The 21249-nt window shown below is 39.5% G+C and overlaps 1 protein-coding gene across 1 annotated transcript; it reads left to right on the top strand.

Moving 5' to 3' along the window:
• Nucleotides 1-11964: 11964 nt before the first annotated feature.
• On the top strand, nt 11965-19438 carry LOC135173669 (protein FAM240B-like). Its single transcript, XM_064140743.1, has 2 exons — nt 11965-12110; nt 19306-19438. Exons 1-2 carry the CDS (start codon nt 11965-11967, stop codon nt 19436-19438), a joined length of 279 nt encoding a protein of 92 aa, XP_063996813.1.
• The last annotated feature ends 1811 nt before the right edge of the window (nt 19439-21249 follow it).

Here is a 21249-nt window from a genome sequence, read left to right as displayed (position 1 = left end):
GCACAATAAGTAATTGGGAGCTGGGAATCACTTACTCATTTATTAGAAAGCATTTACATTTTAAATGCTCATGTCCATAAAGAGATTTTCTGAAATTAGAACATGAAAAGCTTGCAAATACCATGAAGCAGAGTTGGTTTAAAATTTAATGGAATAGTAATAGAAAATCTTTCTTGATGATGAACTAATTAATTAAAATAAATGAACAAAAAAACCCCAAAACTAAACAAAATGCAACAACAAGAAAACTACTGTACTACTTCCTCACCAAGCTGAGTGTAATTAAATGTTGTGAATATGTTTGAAAGAACAAAACTTGAAAAACAGTAATTCTTATACAATTCCTTTCTTGTTGTCAGCTGAATTGTGGATTCATCTACACTGGCTATTTTCCCAGATTTTTTGGTCATAATAATTTGTACACTGCTTCTCTACTTTGGAGAGTTATTAAGTTATTAGGCACATATTTTGAACAAAATCAGCACCCTGACCCAGCCTCTTAGGCAAGCATTTGTAATCTATTTTTTCATTGCCATAGCAAAGTCAGTCTTTCAGTTTTGGTGATACAACTTCACAGTGGAAAGCACTGACCAACTATAAACTCAGACTGCAAAATCAGATTAGTTTAAAATATTTTAATAGGTTAATTTTGCACTGGTACATTTTATGATGGGCCTCTGATGTCTGTTCCTTCCAAATTTCAACTGGACTTTTTCTAAACACATGGAGTTTGGTATTGTATTGTTTCCATTCTTCTTTGGACCCTTCAGCCTCCTTCATACAGGGACCCCGTGATGTCTTCCATTCTACGGAGTCCTTGTGTTGCTACCATTCTGGACACTCTCAGTATTTAGACTTTTCCTTCACATTGTTCAGCCCTTCAAATCTTCCTTTAAGCTGTAGACTGCAGAAGTATTTTGGCATGTCCTAATTCTCAAGGTATCAGGCTTCTCCAATTTCTTTTCTTGTCCGACAATTTTACATTTCTTCAGTTAGCCTTTGTAGTACCAGTGACATGATACAAAAGCTTGCCAAGCTGGAGCAACAAATATGAAACAGAGTCACATCAGCCAGCATAACGCCTGTTAACATGGTCTCAGGGCCAAGGCACTGCACCTTGTCACTGCTTTTGCTCTCTCGCATCGAATTAGCAATGGAGCTAAACTCCACAGGTGTAACCTTCCCCAGTCTCAGTTCTCTCCTCTCTGATAGTCTTCTTACATTTGCAACACAATCTATGTGTTCTTGTCATGAACCCAAACATTTTGCTTGGCTTTAGGAATCTGCTTTTAGGTATCTAAAAAAAGATATCTACACAACCGACCACATGCAATAACCCCTAAGGGAGTATTTTGTGTCCATACGTCCTCTACTTTCTTAATGTACTTGACAGTAACAAGGTATTCTTTAGTCACTCAGATAAAACATAACTGTTCTGAACTTCTTATATAAGTGAATCACAGACACCAGTGACAATCATGGGAGATGTGTTCATGGTTTCTCAACACAGAAGATGGTTTAGTGACAGTCTGTAGCTATGGTAGAACATAGTACTGCCAACACCAGCATATATTTTTTAAATTGTATGGAGACTAATGAGACCCCAACTGTAAGCAAAGCATTCTTTCCTTCTTTACTCTTTCCTGGTTTTAATGAAAGTATTCCAATTATCTTTGATGAGCCTACATTGCTATGACTCATGCAATTGCATTCATGGTAACAGTCTAGTAGAAATAAAAGCAGACCTGCAGTATTATAAGGAAATGTGCCAGAAGCAAGTGTGACCCTAGCATAGGCTTTCACTGAGAAGTCATTCTCCCACAGAACCTTGGAATGGCAGGCCAAGCAGGTTTCTGCATCATGTGCTGATAACAGCATCCATCAGTAGCCCCAGGAATAGCAAGGGAAGAAGCAGGTCTCATGTACATTCAGGAGACAGGTTTGGAACCATCAGGTGTAGGTAAACAAGCTACTTACAATGCTGTCACGAAATACTTTTGCCAGATGCCTCCACTGTGTGTGTTTTGTCCACAGCCAAGGTGAGAGAAAGGGCTGGCAACAGGAACTGGTCTGACAGATCTCATGCAGGAATGAGATTCCGGGACCTGAGCTGAAATGTGGTGCTTGGACAGGGGTGTGGGTCTCAGGTGACTGTAGGCAGGTCTGTAAAAGCCTTTTGAGGTCTTCTGAGCACTGCCAGTACTACAATAAGGAAACACTCCAAAATACACTACTCTAAATAGCATAGTTTGCAGCCATATTCTGCATGTGCTCACATAAAGCAAAATAAAAAGGCTCTTATAAACTATTTCTGTACCAACCAGCAAAAAAGAAAAACTAAACAAAACAAAACAAGGTGGTGATAGCATAACAAAGGGAATTACTACAGCGTAACATCCAAAAGAGTCAGTTATACCAAAGCTTGTGTCAGTGCAAGACAACACCACATGAGGTGTGTTAACAAGTCTAAATTGTTACAAATAAATAAAAGCAACTGCCAGACCCATACTGGAAAATGTGCACTGTAGACTTGTCTAATTCTTGGGTGAAACTGTCAGGTTAGACTATAAATCTCCAAACATGCAGTAGTATCTGTGTTCTTTTTAAAGTTGAACTATTTTACTCCAAATATTGATTTTTCTGTCAAGTCTATAGAGTAAATCTGTGCAACTTCTAAAGACACACAATGTTTATGATATTGATTCTCCACTACAAGGAGGCCAGAACAGACTATATTGTTGATACCTATGTAAGATCAGCCTGAGTCTTAAAAATCTCTACCACTTTAAGTACAAGTATCAAAGAGCCTTACTTATTTCTCTTTGCACCTAGTAGCGTCCTATCCCCGTCTAAAGCTTCTTATGCACTCTTGCCATTAGGCACCACTGAAATTATACAGCAGAACTGTTGGTGATTTCACAGACACATTGAATTTGGGCAGTTTCAAACACAAGCACACAATCAGGAATTTGAGACCTGTTTTATGTCAGGGCCACTGTGAAATCAAGCTAGAAAGAAAGAAAGAAAGAAAGAAAGAAAGAGAGAGAGAGAGAGAGAGAGAGAGAGAGAGAGAAAGAGAGAAAGAAAGAGAGAAAGAAAGAGAAAGAAAGAGAGAAAGAAAGAGAGAAAGAAAGAAAGAAAGAAAGAAAGAAAGAAAGAAAGAAAGAAAGAAAGAAAGAAAGAAAGAAAGAAAGAAAGAAAGAAAGAAAGAAAGAAAGAAAGAAAGAAAGAAAGAAAGAAAGAAGAAAGAAAGAAAGAAAGAAAGAAAGAAAGAAAGAAAGAAAGAAAGAAAGAAAGAAAGAAAGAAAGAAAGAAAGAAAGAAAGAAAGAAAGAAAGAAAGAAAGAAAGAAAGAAAGAAAGAAAGAAAGAAAGAAAGAAAGAAAGAAAGAAAGAAAGAAAGAGAGAGAGAGAAAGATGCCTTAGAATACTGTAAATCAATCCACCCAGTATGTGGGATAGAGCAAAACATCTCTGAGTCATATAGGAGATTAAACAAGCATGCTGTTGACTTTGTCTCTCACAACCAGATTATTGTATTATTTATATGCAGTGGAGCAGCTCCAAGAAGAGAAACCTACTGTAAGAGTCTGACACTATCATCAGCAACTTGGGTGCAGGACCTGCTACCAGAGTAGTCTTTCCTGAAGCAGTGAATTACTGACCTTCATGTTACATTTCATGTATACCTTCCACTAATAGTAGTGGTGCTGAGTGTCTTATTGAATGATTAGTGGAAAAAATAATTTTGCTGTTCATCTAAACTATCTACAGACTCAGTAGGGATACTTAATGACACATTACAATTTTCCTCTCACTTCTTTCCCTCTGTCTACTAACTATATCCAGCAAACAATGAACGTCACTTTTTATGGTAGGAGATCAAGAAAACATTATTACTTCTCCATTATTATCTCCCCCTCTTTCCTACAGAGAAACAAATTTTCCTCTCCAGGAGTCTCACTGAGATTCGTCTTTTTAAACTCAGAATGATTGTTTCTAGCTGATACTCAGCCCAGTGTTTCTATTTCAGACATTGTGCATTCTTCCCAGCTTACACTAGCTGATTTAAGAAAAGATATTACCTGTACGTATGAATCTCAGCCAAAATTCAGGCAGACAGAGAAATATAACACAACCTACTATATTATAGGTGGAGCCATATTCTGTCACATTTCAGAGATAGTGGTCTGACTCTACATGTCTTAAGACTTTCAGACAAACTTGAGAGGATACAATAATTAAAGTACTGAAGGCAAGGTTAGAAAATGTGGAGTGGGTTTGCCAAAGGTCAACCATGACACACTACTTTAGAGTTTCTCTTTGACCAAGATAAATGTGAGCAGATATGTGGACCAGATAAACTTGGAATCTCAGTAAAATATTTAACATAATGACACAGAAAAAAAAATATATATAAGCTTTTTAAAAAAAAATCATACAAGACAATGTAGTGGATAAGGAATGGCTAAAATCTTTTCATGAAAAATGTTACAAAATTAATTTCTCTGGAGTTGTCTCAGAAGCAGTCTTACTACCGGTCTGAGTGGTGACATTTGGCACAAAATGAAGCTGTGACTTCAAGAAATTTTCCAGAGGACAAAGAGATTGGCATCAGCACAGTGGAATGGATTTCAAAACTAAAAGAAACAGATGACCCAAAGGACTGAAATAGAGAAAGTGTCACAAAAGGCAGGTCATGGACTTAGGATCTAATTACAGTTTCTGTTATAAGCTGGAGTTTATCAGTTGGAAAAAAAATAAAAGGAGAACTAGTTTGGCATATTAATCAATTACAGGCTGATGATGAACATGGTATATATCTCTGGCAAACAAAAACGTGGTTTTAGACTCAAATGTTTATATCTAAACAAATTAAGGAACCATATAAGTTACTAATATTCAACTGGAATATGACATACAGTTCTCATAGCCTCTGTTTAATAAGACTGCAGACAAGAGTTATGAGACTTATCAAGAGAATGAGTATGAAAAGAGTCTAAAGTCTTCAACTAATTCATCTTGAAAAAAAAGAAGAGGGGAGCTCTTTACTGCTATATACACCATGGAGCCAAAGGAAGGTCAACTTGTGTCTTGAATAAATTTATTTTGCAAATCAGAACAAAACTCATAGGACTTTGTCTGGAAAAGTTCTGTATCAACCTTTCACTGGAAATATCTGGAGTAAGAAACACAACTAATTTTGAGATTAAAATTGCCAAATTATCAGTTGGATTTGGTTGCCAGTAGCAGCTGAGAGCAGGAGGTGATAGAATCATAGAATGCATCATGTTGGATGGGACCATCAAATGCCATCTTGTCCAGCCCACCTGCAGTAAGTAGGGACATCTTTAACAAGATTAGGTTGCTCAAGGTCCCATCGAGTTTAACCTTGAATGTCTCAAAGAATGGAGGCCTTTGCCACATCTCTGGGTAACCTGTTCCAGTGTTTCCACTGCCTTCATTGTAAAGAGCTTCCTCCCTATGTCTAACCTAAACCTACTCTGCTTTATTTTAACATTGCCCCTTTTCCTATTGTTACAAGCCTTTCTAAACAGCCCTTCCCCAGCCTTCCTGCAGGTCCCCTTCAGTTCCTTCTTAGTCTTCTTTCACTCTCTTTTTTTTTTTTTTCTACAGAGCAATTAACATCTCACTAACTTGTGGTTTTCTCTTCATCCTGTGGTACCAGTGGAGAGAGGAAGATTCTATTCCAGAACTGGAAGTGCCACATTCTGTAACAAATTATATACAATATAATTCCAGCTTGTGGTTGGCTGAGTCCAGATTCCTGTGCTATTCAGCATATTAACAGCTTAGCTGGAATCCTGTCATGTAGCCTACCAGGTTCTCTTATAGACCAACACTTCAAAAGGGGTGAAATCTATTGATCTGTCAGTCACTCAGCAGTACAATCCTGAGACACATCAGTCCTGAAGTTGTGTTATTTAACATGTTCTATTCAGGTCTATCTATTTCATTGTAGGGAATGACATCAATTTTTTGAAAGTCATATAGAAGTTATGTTCCAGGGATCTTCACATGTGAAAGAATAACTATTTCTCCAGAGCCAAGCTATGACATCAACAGCCCTTGCCAAAAACTAGAGCACAGATCAAATGTAGCATTCAGAGTTCATGCCCTGTGACTGTCTGGTCATTTCACTTTCTATGTCGAAGACTTCACAAAATGAGACTGTGGGTTTGGGTTTTGATTTTTTTTTTCCCCACTTCCATTAAACTAATTCATAATAGCAGATGTCATCACTCACAAATAAAAATGAGTGATGGGTGAAAAGATTTCATCAGTTATTCCTGGCAGTTTGAGTCCTCTTGAAAAGGGGAGTCCAGAGGTAAAACTGACACTATTCAGTAATCACTCAAGAAATCCACACTTTGACAGAAGAGGAAGCTACTATACAATCAAAGTAAGCATTTATATTCTTGTATTTTGGCCAAAGTAATTTTATCTTCCTATCTTGATTCTTAAATGCACCTAGACATACATGCGTATAAATTTATATTTGTCAAATCCTGTGAATTTGAATAATGCTTTCTTCTTCTTCCCTCCATGATCTTGAGCATACTTTACTGGGAGATATTCAGATCCTGTCTGTTTTATAAAATAGCAGAGGTATCCTGCATCTGGCTTGTTTTTCTCTATTCTTAATTTCAATTATTAGTCTGTTATTTGTTCCTTGTTTTATATTACTAGAACTTCTATATTACACAGCCTTCAGCTGGGAGGAAAACCATCTCAAAATGAACATGCAATAGGATATGCATAATGATGATGTATTCTATAAGTGTAATTTAAAACTTTTAAGAATGAAGAGTTTCTTTTTTATTTGGTTTGGGGTGTTTGTTTTGTTTTTAAGAGCACAATGAATAGGCTTTGAACTCAGGTAGTGTACTTTAAGAATTCCATTACACTGGAAAATGTGCTATGCTTAGGCAAACAAACCCTAGTGAAGGGCAAAAGGAATAAGAGACCAATTAGTGGCCTGACAGAGACAAAATAGCTTGTAGTCATGTATGACCCAAGGGACTGAATTCAGTTGAAGTCAAAGATAATATTTTTATTGTTTACAATGATCTTCAAAAAAACGTTGAAGTGACTGTGGAAATTCTTTCCAAAACATGTTTGTTTTCAATGTCAAAAATGTCTGAATCCTCACATTTTTTAAAGATGTTTAAAATTAGCCCTATATTCACCTTGTGGAGAGAAAACATTTTTTGAGATATTAACCCATAATTATTCTTGATGAAAGTTTTGTTCCTTTGGGACACATTTTGGCAATAAATACTTAGATATGTCCAAGACATAATTTTATTTTGCTAGTTATTTTTTTCCCATTAAAAACAAACTAACAAAAACCCACAAAGACATTCTTTTTAATAGCTAAACCAACTGACTTCTTTTGTAATTGTACATAATTTAGACTAAAAATTACTTTGATATTTTTCTCAAAGTATATTCCATTAACAGCTTTACCAAATGCATTTAAATGGTTCTTATTAAAAAGTAAAAGATTTTCAGACAATGTATGCACACGTAATATCTCTGCGTATGAAAGGTAGGTATGTATTAAATCAGAAAAACTCAAAAAGGGTAAAAAATGCCTCCTGAAGTTTCAGACAAGGTTTTATTATTTTCCTTGTTTATTTTGGATGAATGTTATTTAAAGTAGTACTTTTATTCAAAACATCAAGAGTCACTTCTGACTCCAAAAATTTCTCTGTCAAGAATCCAAAGCAAAAATATGAAGTATGTAGAAAATAAATTCGTTGCATGAGGTATTTGTTCAAATTCCTTTTTGTACCTTAGTGGAGGTTTTCTGAGATTACAATAATTCAAAATGTAGAAATCAGAAAAGGACTAAGACGAGGGTATTTGGAAGCATACTAACTTAGCACCTTTCCAAAGCACATTCAGCTTACAGATCAGATAAAAAGACAGACAGTTGTAACCTCTAGCTGTCTGTATATTAATTTCATGGTAGAGAATAAAAGTCACATATATAATATCTTCCAGATAGAAGCAAATTTCCTCTCCCTGCCACTGTAGAGATCTGTCATGGAAAAGCTACTCATCATTCACATTTTGAACTTCCTTTGTACATGCTCTGGGACTGCAGCTCAAAGAGTTTTAATCAATGTATTTTGTGTAGATGCTATCTGTGTTTCATGAGTTATTGGCTGTCCTACAGATTATTGCATGGCCATGTGATTTATGGTTTGATCATAAATGTAGATTGTCCTTTTACAGTGTTGCTAATTTTGTATTAGTAGTTTTTCTTGTGGACACTTTCTATAAATAAATTATTTTTTAACAAAGAAACTAATTCCTACAAGTAATTAATGCTGTGAAAAAAACTTTCATACACACACACACATATATGTTTCTAAAGGCTAAGGCAAGCCACTTTAGCTAAAATCTAGTCCCAGTATTTATTTACAAGTTGTTTTTATCAGCTTGGTGCAGCCAGCTATGCTATGGTTGGCTTGGTTCGGTTATAGTTCAAATGAGCAGATAGGACTGCATAGCCCATACACGGACTTTGTCTTGCACCTGTGTTACACACATTTTAGTACTTCTTCAAAGGAAATGCACTGTAGAAAAAATTATGTTTCATAATGTAAGTTTTCAATCCATGAGTTATATTTGGACATATTCAAGCCTTCTGAATGCATAATTTTGAACCTAAGGAACTGCTGTTGCTTATTTTACTTCCATATCTGTGGGAAAATATGATAAAACAACCTGTCATTAGTAGCCAGAAAGATGTCTCCTCAACCTTACTTTAATTTCTGCAGGATGATTGCTTTACTACCTGAATAGAAGACAAAGATTTTAAAGAATCTCTTCTTCTTGCTTACCTTCCACCCAGCAAAATTGATCGACTGAGTTTAACAAAGTGTAGAGTTTCTGAACCTTGAGATATATGAATAAAAGAATCAAGAATGAATTCACCAAAATTAAGTCAGATTATCAGTGTAACTCGAATTTATGCTATTGATACATCTAATGATAATTTGTATGACACAAAGAAAACAAACCTAGTTAATTACTAAGAAATCCAAAAGAAATTCCCAAGTAGAATCTCTCAATCATGAAAAAAAAAGAAAAAAAAGAAAAAAATCATTACACAGTATATGTGAGCTCTAACCTCTATACATAGCCATAGTAATTTCATGCTCAAAGAAAAGTTGCTTTTGCACATCACAGAATTGAGAGATGCTGTCTGATAGTGCCAGACAGCACTACCTTCAGAAATTTTCCATGAAGAATGTCTTAGCAAGAACCATGGTAATACCACTAGAAATACTCACTGACATTTCTAGGAACTATTGTAAACTCAGGGGTTTTTTTTTGCTTGCAAAACAGTCCCATAGACACACCATTTGCAGAGGTATTTTCATCCTTTGGTACCTGTCTGATCATAGGTTACTCTAAGTAGCCAAGATTTAAGGCAGATAAAACCCTCATGTGGCTAAAAAAAAATCTAACCGATTTAGACCCCAGATAAAAAACACAGGTCCTCTTTGTACCACCAGAAGAACATCTACTAGAACTTTAATAATCATAAAAACTTAATCTCTAGTGAAAGGTTAATGTGTTATGGCAGACTCTCAGATGAGGCAAAATATAATAGGGTTTGGAGGGCAAACCTGCTCAGGCAGTTTGTCAGCAGCTAGCACTTGGCTTCTGAGGCAAGGAGATAATTATCTGAAGAGTGTCAAGTGGGCAGCTGTTACTGATAGAAGAGTCTTTAAATGGTGCAAAGACTCAGGTGACCTGCTGGTCAAGGAATGTTGAAATAATCATATTCCATCACTCACTGTAACAAGCTATTACCAGATCATTTATTCTAACACTGCTCAAAGCCTACAGACATTTCAGTGAGTCCATGACATGCATACCCTTTTACAAGATGAAGCTCTACCTAATACAGGCATTTTAAGGGCCTCAGAGTGAGACAAAATATTATGAAAAGATTGCTCCCACTGTTGATAAACAAAAGGACATTTAGCAAAAAATAGTGGTACCACTGCTGCATCCACACTGGAGTAACAGCTCCTGCTGTATCCTATTGTTCAGCATCTACAGTACTCTTGCTCCACAACAAGAATAAGAACAGAAAATTGTTGTTTGCCTCAGAGGTAAACATTTGCTTGGTTTGGTGATATTGCAGCTCTTGTTGACCTTGCTGTGAAGAAGACCAGTATCCTAACCACTCGAGCATGTCTGTTATGCTGACACATAGATTATATTACATGGACTATTCAATTCACACTTAATACTCCAGCTGAACTGTGCTGGTCTTTAAGCAACTGGACTTCTTCATGGAAAAATACTGCATCAGGATGTTGCACAGACTTTTTTTCTTGTTAGGCAGGTTTTCAGTGCTGTCAGAATTACCACTGAGTTTGGCAAAATGATTTGTTATTATGGATCTTTCTAAAAAGTGAGTTTGTGACAATTATGTCAGGTCTAAAATACTAAGTTTTGGAAGATGCCAAAATCTTACATACATATATTTTTAAAACCTCGGGACTTTAAAATACAATGCCTGATTTAAAATACTGTGCTTGTCTTGCACAAGTCTTCTTCATTGTGTTGCATCTGATTGCCCTATTCTTTTTCCCTGATCCTATGCTTAGAGCATTGCATAAATCAAAGGTTTCCTCAGATTGGCCTACATTAGCATAGTCTTCATAGTATTTGTGAAGGATAACTCACAAAGTAGGATATTGTCTATGAAGCAGACTCACTGGTGTACATCAGCATCTATAAGGCATTAATACATCAGCATCACTTGAGTGGACAGTTGGCAAAAGTATCTAGAGACAGCAGAATATAGATGAATGCAAGCAAGTAAAGAGATTTTATAGCAACTGTAAAATTATGTGCTGATCTAGCTATAGAAAACTCAGGTGTATCAACATTGGTTTGGATTTTTTAATTCCTTGCATCCTACCAGTTTTTGGAGGGGTTTAATGGAGGAGACTAATAGACGAAATCCTGCTTCACAGTCAGGGTACAAGTATAACAGGTTGGTGCTTTTTTTAACATCATAGCAAAGCAATATCTGTCCAGAAGCAAATACAGTACAAGATGCAATATTTTTTCAGACTATTTCCTTTCAAAATGAAGAGCAGAACTTAACTTTTCAAAGCATCATGAAGATCTGATAACCATTCAGGATTACCAGTCAGAGCCTCGTATATACTGCTATTTTTTCAACTTTCTGTGTTTCAGTGCTATGTATTTAGCAAGGAGGAACTCACATAATTTCTATCCCTTTTCTCATTTATTGGAAAATATCTTGATATATTTTAACTAGCTCTAATGAGCTCCACTTTTAAAAGTATTTAAGGACTGTTTTTTTTACAAATTCAAGAACAAGGCCTTAACAAGCTCCCTAAGACTTTGCATTCCATGTGCTTCAGCTTTAAATTTATAATTCCCCTGCATATTTTGTGCTTTATATAATTTGGAGTAGTAAGAGGAATCATTTAAGAGCAAAATTATTTCCCCTGGATAACAACTATCCGTGATCTCCTTTAAAATTACAATGCGTAGAAAAATTGAAAGACTTTCACAACATCTCCCTTGAACTTCAGTGCTAATGGCACTAAAATCTGAAAGTACATTCCCCAAGTTCTTCCAAAAGCACTTAAAATCTTGAACATACTGAGGCAGCCACAATATTTCAGTGAACTGTGCCATTCATAGTTACTACTCAGTACCAAACAATATAGGTGAACCATTTAACTATCTCCCAAGGTTTGTTTCAATGCCTTTTACTTAGCTTCAAGGCAGAGTATGCATCAGTTACCTATTTTTCTCAGGTGACATACTTCAATAGGACTTCATGAGAAAGAAATTGCAATGGACTGAGAAATGAAGTATGTCCCTCAGGTTAGGCTCCTGACTACTCTGACCTCCAAATTGCTTTTCAGAAAATGAGCAAGCATACCAACTTTGTGCACCACAAGATGGGCAGTTATGATGCAAAAGGGCTGAAGAACTTCTGGGAAAAAGTCATCCATGAGCAAACTAAGCAACGAGAAGTTGAAGAGTCTAGGTTAAGCAAAAGCTCCCTGAACAAGTAAGTGGTATTTTCTCTTTGGCACAAGACAACAAGATACATCATCACGTGCTTCAAAATAAGGAAACCTGTTATTGTACTGCTTTATTCATAGCACAGATAGTGTTCTGGATATTTGGCACTTTTCCTTCCACAGCTGCATGTCTCATATTTCCATGGCTCTTCTGCATGGAAACTCAGACACCCCTCACTCCTGACCATCATGAGCATTCTTCAAAGGGCTTGGAGCATAGCCATATAGAAATAAAGTACTTTGGCACTATGACTTGTCACAGCCAGAAAATATCAGAATTTTTACCTAGAACTGATACAGCTACACAAATAAATACAAGAGTTGCACATTACAGGGATAGCAAACCACCCCTCCCAGCCTAGCAGGAACAAGTTCATAGTATCTTTACCATGCTTTAAAAGACTTTTTATATGGTATAGGCCCAAAGATAAAAAAGGTACACTGAGATTTTCCTGTCCCATGAAACAAATTTCATTAGCATTCCTGCTACACGACAGATAGATAAAAACCAAGGCTATGCAATTGTAATTGTATTTCTTTACAAAGCAGTATGAAGCATCAGGTTCAGCCTAGAAAGAGATATGATTGTGGTATATATATTCTGCACAATGTGGCTGACTACTTCAAATACTTGCTTAATCTGTTGCACCTCAGGAGCTTGAATTGGAGTTTCCCACACACTAAATGAGTACCCTAACTAGTAATGGACAGAGAAAAAGGGTAAGATGTATCTGTGACTCTTGCATTCTTCAGATTGTCCTTCCTTCTGAAGCTGACAAAGGTTTTCCTGCATGAACTTTGTACAAACTGGGCTGTACCGATGAAGAGTTCTTTATTTCTAGAAAAATCCCAGATACTCCGACCCAAGTGCAAAAGGAAGAAGATACTATCACCACTTTAAAAATGACAAAATAAAGATCTGGCCTTGTGTCCCAAAAGAGCCACATATTGACAGTCCTGCTCCTAGTGTCCTACTTCAACTTGTCAGTAATACTCCCAAATACAAATCACTGAGTTGCCAGAGATAAAACTGTGGAGAGAAGGCTGTGGATGTAGTCTACCTGGACTTCAGCAAGGCCTTTGACATCATCTCCCATAGCCAACTCCTGGCAAAGATGGAAGCCTGCAGCTTTGACAGGGGCACTCTTTGCTGGGTTAAGAACTGGATGGATGGCCAGGCACAGAGACTGGTGGTGAATGGTGCCACATCCAGTTGGCAGACACTCACTAATGATATTTTCAAGGGATCAGTGCTGGGCCCAGTTCTGTTTAACATATTTGTTGATGATCTGGATGAGGGGATTGAGTCCAGCATCATCGAGTCTGTAGATGACACCAAGTTGGGAGCAAGTGTCAATCTGTTAGAGGGTAGAAGGGCTCTGCAGAGGGACCTGGGCAGGCTGTATATGAGAACAGTCCAATGCCATGAGATTTAACAAGTTGAAGTGACAGGCTCTACACTTTGCCCACAACAACTGCATGCAGTGGTACAGGCAGGACAGAATGGCTGGAGAGAGGCCAGACAGAAAGGGTACCTGCTGACAGTGACTGAACATGAGCCAGCAGTATGCCCAGATGGCCAAGAAGGCCAACGGCATCCTGACCTGCATGAGGAACAGTGTGACCAGCAGGACCAGGGTAGTCATTCTGCCCCTGTACTGAGCACTGGTTAGGCCATACCTTGAAAACTGTGTCCAGTTCTGGGCCACTTAATTCAGGAGAGATGTTGAGGTGCTTGAATGTGTCTAGAGAAGGGTAATAAAGCTGGTGAGGGGTTTGAAGCACAGGCCTATGAGAAGGGAGCTGGGGTTGTTTAGCCTGGAGAAGAGGAGGCTCAGGGGTGACCTCATTACTGTCTACAACTGCCTGAAAGGAGGTTATAGCCAGGTGGAGGTTGGTCTCTTCTTCCAGGCAACCAGTGACAGAACAAGAGGACATAGTCTCAAGCTTCTGCCAGGGCGGGTTTAAGCTGGATGTTAGGAGGAAGTTCTTCACAGAGAGAGTGATTGGCATTGGAATGGGCTGCCCAGGGAAGTGGTGGAGTCACTGTTCCTGGAAGAGTTTTTTAAAAAGAGACTGGGTTTTGTACCTGGTGCCATGGTTGGACTTGATTATCTTGAAGGTCTTTTCCATCCTGATAATTCTATGATTCTGTAATAAAACCAAGGAAAGTGATCAGCTGTAGTGGAAATCTTTGTCATTCTGGCTTAACTTAAAACTACTGCATCACAAACCAATTACAGTGTTTGATGCAAATAATATTTTTTAACTTTTTGAAGTTAAGATATTTAAAGCTTTCATGAGATCTTCTCTGAATAGAAAGAAAATCAGAAAAAGAACTTGAGTATGGCTTGTATATTCAGTATGTCTGATTCTCAGTGGAGGTGAGGGATGATCATACAGCAGTAAAGACACAAGAATTGATGGGCTGGTAGCTGTTGAGGTACTTGAGAACTGTCTGAAGGAAACTGGGACTCCTGCCTCCAGAAGGTGCCAGAACCATTAGCCCAAATGAACTGCATCACGATCAATACAGGCAGCATAGATGATAAGCAAGATGAACTAAAGGCCATTATGCAATGAAAGGCTATGATATAGGTTCCATCACATAAACATGATAAGATGACTTGCATAACTGGAGTGCTGCAATTCATGGCTACCAGCTTTTCAGAAGACATAGGCAAGGAAAGCAAGGTAGCAGGGTGGGTCTCTATGTCAGGGACAGATAAGAACATCTACAACTTAATGTGATGAGATGACAGAGTTGAGAGTTAATGGGTAAAAACCAAAGGGAAGGTCAACAAGGCAGATATTGAGGTGGGATTTTTTTCAAAAGTAGATGGTGAGGCTGATATTCTATCAGTAGTTGGAGAGGTTTTGTGATTGGTATCTCTTGTTCTTGTGGGGGATTTCAACCTCCCACACGCACACTGACAATATAATGCAGCAGAAAGGAAACAGACCTGGAGATTCTTGGAATGTGTGGAGGGTAAGTTTCCTGATGCACATGTTGAAGGAGCCAACTAGAGAAGGTGCCCTCCTGGACCTGGTGCTTGTTATCAGATGACTTGTCGATCATATAACATTTGGAGGCCATCTTGGGCTTAGTGGCCATGAAATAATGGCATTTCCGATTCTCAGAGAAGTAAGAAGGGGGTCAGCAGAATTGCCACTGTGTAGGGCAGATTTTGGCCTGTTAAGGAGACTGATTGGCAGTGTCCTGTGGGAGGCCATCCTGAAGGGCAAAGAAGCTGAGGAAGGCTGGGCACTGCCCAAGAAAGATATCTTAGTTACACAAATTAAACATTAACATAGAATCATAGAATCAACCAGGTTGGAAGAGACCTCCAAGATCATCCAGTCCAACCTATGCCCCAGCCCTATCCAGTCAACTAGACCATGGCACTAAGTGCCTCATCCAGTCCTTTCTTGACCACCTCCAGGGACGGTGCCTCCACCACCTCCCTGGGCAGCCCATTCCAATGCCAATCACTCTCTCTGACAACAACTTCCTCCTAACATCCAGCCTATACTTCCCCCAACACAACTTGAGACTGTGTCCCCTTGTTCTATTGCTGGTTGCCTGGGAGAAGAGGCCAACCCCCACCTGGCTACAACCTCCCTTCAGGTAGTTGTAGACAGCAATGAGGTCACCCCTGAGCCTCCTCTTCTCCAGGCTGAACAACCCCAGCTCCCTCAGCCTCTCCTCATAGGGTTTGTGTTCCAGGCCTCTCACCATTTTTGTTGCCCTTCTCTAGACATGTCCCAACACCTCAACATCTCCCTTGAATTGAGTGGCCCAGAACTGGACACAGCACTCAAGGTATGGCCTAGCAAGTGCTCAGTACAGGGGCAGAATGACTTCTCTGGTCCTGCTGGTCACACTGTTCCTGATCCAGGCCAGGATGCCATTGGCTCTTCTGGCCACCTGGGCACACTGCTGGCTCATGTTCAGCTTACTATCTATCAGTACCCCCAGGTCTCTTTCCTCCTGGCTGCTTTCCAGCCACTCTGTCCCCAGCCTGTAGTGCTGCTTGGGGTTGTTGTGATCAGAGTGTAGAACCCTGCACTTTGTCTTGTTAAATCTCATCCCGTTGGCCTCTGCCCACCCATCCAGCCTGTCCAGGTCCCTCTGCAGGGCTCTCCTACTCTCCAACAGATCCACACCTGCTCCTAGCTTGGTGTCATCTGCAAACTTACTGATGCTGAACTCAATCCCCTCATCCAGATCATCAGTAAAGATTTTGAACAGGACTGGGCCCAGCACTGATCCCTGGGGAACACCACTAGTGACAGTGCCAACTGGATGTGGCACCATTCACCACCACTCTCTAGGCTCTGCCATCCAGCCAGTTCTTGACCCATCACAGAGTGAATCTGTCCAAGCCATGAGCTGCCAGCTTGGCTAGGAGCTTCTTGTGGCAGATGGTGTCAAAGGCTTTGCTGAAGTCCAGGTAGACTACATCCACAGCCTTTCCCCCATTCACCAGGAGGGTAACCTGGCCCTGGCAGAAGAGACCAAGTCCCACCTGGCTACAACCTCCTTTCAGATAGCTGTAGACAGCAATGAGGTCACCCCTGAGCCTCCTCTTCTCCAGCCTAAACAACCCCAGCTCCCTCAGCCTCTCCTCATACGGTTTGTGTTCCAGGCCTCTCACCAGCTTCATTGACCTTCTCTGGACATTCCAGTGCCTTAACATCTCTCTTGAATTGAGTGGCCCAGAACTGGACACAGTACTCCAAGTGTGGCCTGACCAGTGCTGAGTAGAAGGGAAGAATAATCTTCCTTGTCCTGCTGGTCACACTATTCCTGATGCAGGCCAGGATGCCATTGGCTCTTCTGGCCACCTGGGCACACTGCTGGCTCATGTTCAGCTACTATCTATCAGTTCCCCCAAGTCCCTTTCTGCCTGGCTGCTCTCCAGTCACTCTGACTCCAGCCTGCAGCACTGCTTGGAGTTGTTATGGCCAAAATGTAGAACCCTGCACTTAGCCCTGTTAAATCACACCCAATTGGCATCTGCCCACCCATCCGTCCTGACAAGGTCCCTCTGCAGTGATCATTATTTGTCCTTTATTGGATGTAAGGAGAAACTTAGTGACAAAGGATTGGGGAAAGTCTGATATACTTAGTGCCTTTTTTGCCTCAGTCATTAATAGCAGAACTCATTTTCTGCACAACCAGCCCCTTGAGCTGGAAGGCAGGGATGTGGAACAGAAGGAGACCTCCATTATCCAAGAGGAAATTGAGGAGAAAGTTCTTCACTGAGAGAGTCATTGGGCACTAGAATGGGCTGCCCGGGGAGGTGGTGGAGTCGTCGTCCCTGGGGCAGTTCAAGGCAAGGTTGGATGTGGCACTTGGTGCCATGGTCTAGCCTTGGGCACTGTGGTAAAGGGTTGGACTTGATGATCTGTGAGGTCTCTTCCAACCTTGGTGATACTGTGATACTGTGAAATTGTGAGTGATCTGCTGAACCACCTAGACATACAGAGGACTCTGGGGCCAGAGGGATTACACCCAAGACTGCTGAAGGATTTTGTGGATGTGCTTACCAGGCTTAATGATGTATCAGCAATACTGGATAAACAGGGAGGTCCCAACAGACTGGACATCAGAAAATGTGGCACCCATCTACAAGAAGGGTCAGAAGGATGGTCTGGGGAACTACAGACACATCAGTCTGACCTCGGTGCCTGCAAAGGTCATGGAACCCTGAGTGCCATAACACACCAGTTACCAGGACAATTGGGCAATCAGGCCTGGCCAGCACAGGTTCATGGAGCGCAAGTTCTTCTTAATGAACCTTATCTCCTTCTATGACAAGGTGACCCACTTGGTGGTGAGGGAAATAATGTGGATGTTGTTTACCTGAACTTCAGTGAAGCCTTTGACACTCTTCTCCATAGCATCCTCATGAAATAACCAGCTGCCCTAGGCCTGCACAGGCATACAGGGAAGTAGTTGAATCTCCATTGCTAGATGTATTTAAAAGTTATCCATATATGTTGCTCAAGGAAATGATGTAGTAGTAGTCCTGGAAGTCTCAGACAGTGTTTGGACTTGATGATCCCGAAGGTCTTTTGCAACCATAGTGATTCTGGAATTCTGGTCATAACTGAAATAGACCCAAGCAAGTCCACTCAAAGTCATGTGACCAAAGCTTATATTGTTCATAAAGTGCTTTCCAGTTTGAAAAACATACAATTTGAAGGTGGCTCTAAGTATAGCCAAGGGCTTCCTCTGTGACACCTAGGACACTAAGTGACAAGGAACATGACCATGCTTTCAATGGAAAACTTTTACTATTTGCATCTCTCTTTTTTCAGGCTTAACTATGTGCAAGAGAATAGTGAAGTCAAGACAAAGTAGACCAAACTCAGAAGCCAAATTAACACAAGCATCCATGTGAAACAGCTACTGCTAAGTTGTTCTCAGATAAAATCATTGGCTGTTGCTCTGTTTAACACACCAAGTATAATATAGAAGCCTTCACATTTCATAACACATTTCACATTACTATACGATACCTAATCCTATAGCATTGCCGTGTCAGGTATTTCATAACATCATTTCCTTTGAAAAATGACCCAGATCACAATATCTTGTAGTGCTCCCTGGTAATTTTCTCTTCTATCTGCACTGTAGTCTTCTCTTGAGGCCATATGACTCCTCATGCATGCGGCATCAATTCCTTTTGCTAAACAAACACAGACTGCAGAGATCTGGAGTACAAAATGGATACCTTTATTTAAAGCCAAACACACATATTTAAAGTTCTGCTTTCTCTTCTCCACAGCACTTTACAGTAAAATTGAAACTTTGGGGAGTGTAATTGTATTTTTTAATTTACACATTGTATGACCTTTCCGGGTAGACAGTGCTTCTGTGTGACTTTGAGAACACCCCAGAGGGAAAAACAGAGCTCCTCACACTGACAGTATTTCAGCAGTTGTTTGACTCATTAGGAATCCAGAAATGCCAACCACTGATGGCATCAGCACTATCCCTTTCTCCTCTGCATTCCCAATCTAGCAAGCTAGAGAGATGTGTAGATCATAAATAAATACAGGACAAGTGCTATGGTGATGAAAGAGAGGAAAGCTTCAGCCCTGCTGAAAAGTCCTGGATATATCCGAAGGATTTGACTTAATACTTCCTAAGTGCCTGTGCTCTCTTTGCAGACTTCGCCACGAATGGACTCTGCGCTTGGAGGGCCGAGCAAAGCAGACACAGGTGCACGCGAAAACGGAGGAGACACAAATGACGCTGCCGCCCATCGAGGCTCTTTCCTCGCCAGATAAAACTGTTGCTTAATTTACTGTGAAAACGCAGGCAGCGCTGGGCCTGACTGTGACCTTCTGCTTGCACCTATAAAAAGGTCAAAATCTGGCCAGTTTCCAGGCTGCTTACTAGAGCTACTAATAAAGTTCTACCAAAATTCAGTGCAAGAGTAAGGCCACAGCACATAATCTCAAAAAAGCATGCAAAGAGGTAGATGAAAAGCAGAGAGTTTCTCCATGACACAGTGTTACTGTGATGCAGCAGGACTTTCTTACATAATGCTACATTTCCAAGTGACAGCAGAATGTTCCCAGGAAAGAAGATCACAAGTTTAATAGGAATAATACATTCAGACAGCTGCATGCAAAATTGTACATTTACATAGCTCATGAAGCGTGGCTTAATGCAGACATAAGCTGTTCTGCATGTGTTGATAAGCCACAGTGAAGAGTATTAAAAATTAGTCTGATCAGTTGGACAGAGGAGAAACCTATTCCTTAAAGCATGGGGGAGGGGGAACCAAAAAACCCTTTTTCAATCAGAATATAAGAGAATTTACAGATCTTAATCATTAAGTGAACAGAGGAAATTATTTTGACTTTTGTGAGGTTAAGAAAAAGACAGTTGGGATTATTATGAACCAGTCTAAGAAATCTCAGAGCAAGTGAATATGAAAGAGAGTTTGAAAGAGAAGGAAGCAAATCAGTTCATCATAAAGCACAGGGATATTTTGCCATACCTGATGTGCACTAATCCAAATACTTGCTACATTTCATCTTCTTCTATGTCAGGTAAAACACGTGGAAGAATAACTAAGCACAGCGTAATAATAGCGTGTCTCTGCATGTCTGTATATCTAAATACCATAACTTTTGGATTCAAATATGTACTTACTATGTCTTAGATATGCAAGAGAACAGTCATAAATCTGAACAGTCACTTATCTCTAGCAATATTGAGCCAGATGGCATTTTACCTCTTGTCTTTGTTTGCACTGAAGAAATAGGCAAGAACACATTTCATATATTTTAAAATGAATCTGAAAACATTCTGATCCCACTGAGTTTTTTCTAATATACTTTTAAAGCGGCATTTCATTTAAACAAAGAACATTCCTACTTTTACATAGTGACATGCTCATGTAGGAAAAATAATGTTGGTATTCCACTAAGAATTATATTAATTCAAAACTTGTGAAATATTCTTTGGCTATTGAAAACTGAAACAAATGTAAAATCAGTCTCTTGCAGTGGTTTGGCTTTTTTTTCCTGTTAAAAAAGCAATGCTGAGAAATAATAAATTGTTTGCTGCTTTTGCCTTTGCAGACTGGTTTCTTTGTTCTGTTTCCTGCTACTGTCAAGAAAATTCTCACACTGCCACCCAAGTTAAACTTCCTCAAGATCAAACATGACCTGGACCTGCTACTGCTTACATAAAAAGCATAGTAGTTCACACCTCTGTATCAGGAGCTTAAGGACACAGACAGGGCCGGTGGAAATGCCAGATTCCTCACTTTTGAAAACCAGATCTCTTAGATTTGCTAACTTAGCCACTGCTTTTTGGTGGTGTAATGCCACTGACATCAGTGCAGCTTACTCCTATTCTATACCTGTGTGACAGGAGGAGACCCAAGAAAATTTTGCCCAATAAACATTTAATGTTTTTTGTTTGTGTTTCTTTCCTACATTTAATAGCAATGCTTTTAATTGTTAGGAAGGTTTTTGTGACAGTATATCTCACTGTTTATGAAGTTACATAAGACAGAAGGAAAAGCCAATACAAGTAGATGCAATCCACACACAGCAATTTTCAGCACTACTCAGTATTTGAAAACCACCTCAGAT

The sequence above is a fragment of the Pogoniulus pusillus genome, chromosome Z (assembly GCF_015220805.1).
Source record: "Pogoniulus pusillus isolate bPogPus1 chromosome Z, bPogPus1.pri, whole genome shotgun sequence".
In the NCBI taxonomy this organism is placed as follows: Eukaryota; Metazoa; Chordata; class Aves; order Piciformes; family Lybiidae; genus Pogoniulus; species Pogoniulus pusillus.
Note: the sequence above shows the minus strand (reverse complement) of the source record. Positions and strands in the feature narration are given on the sequence as shown.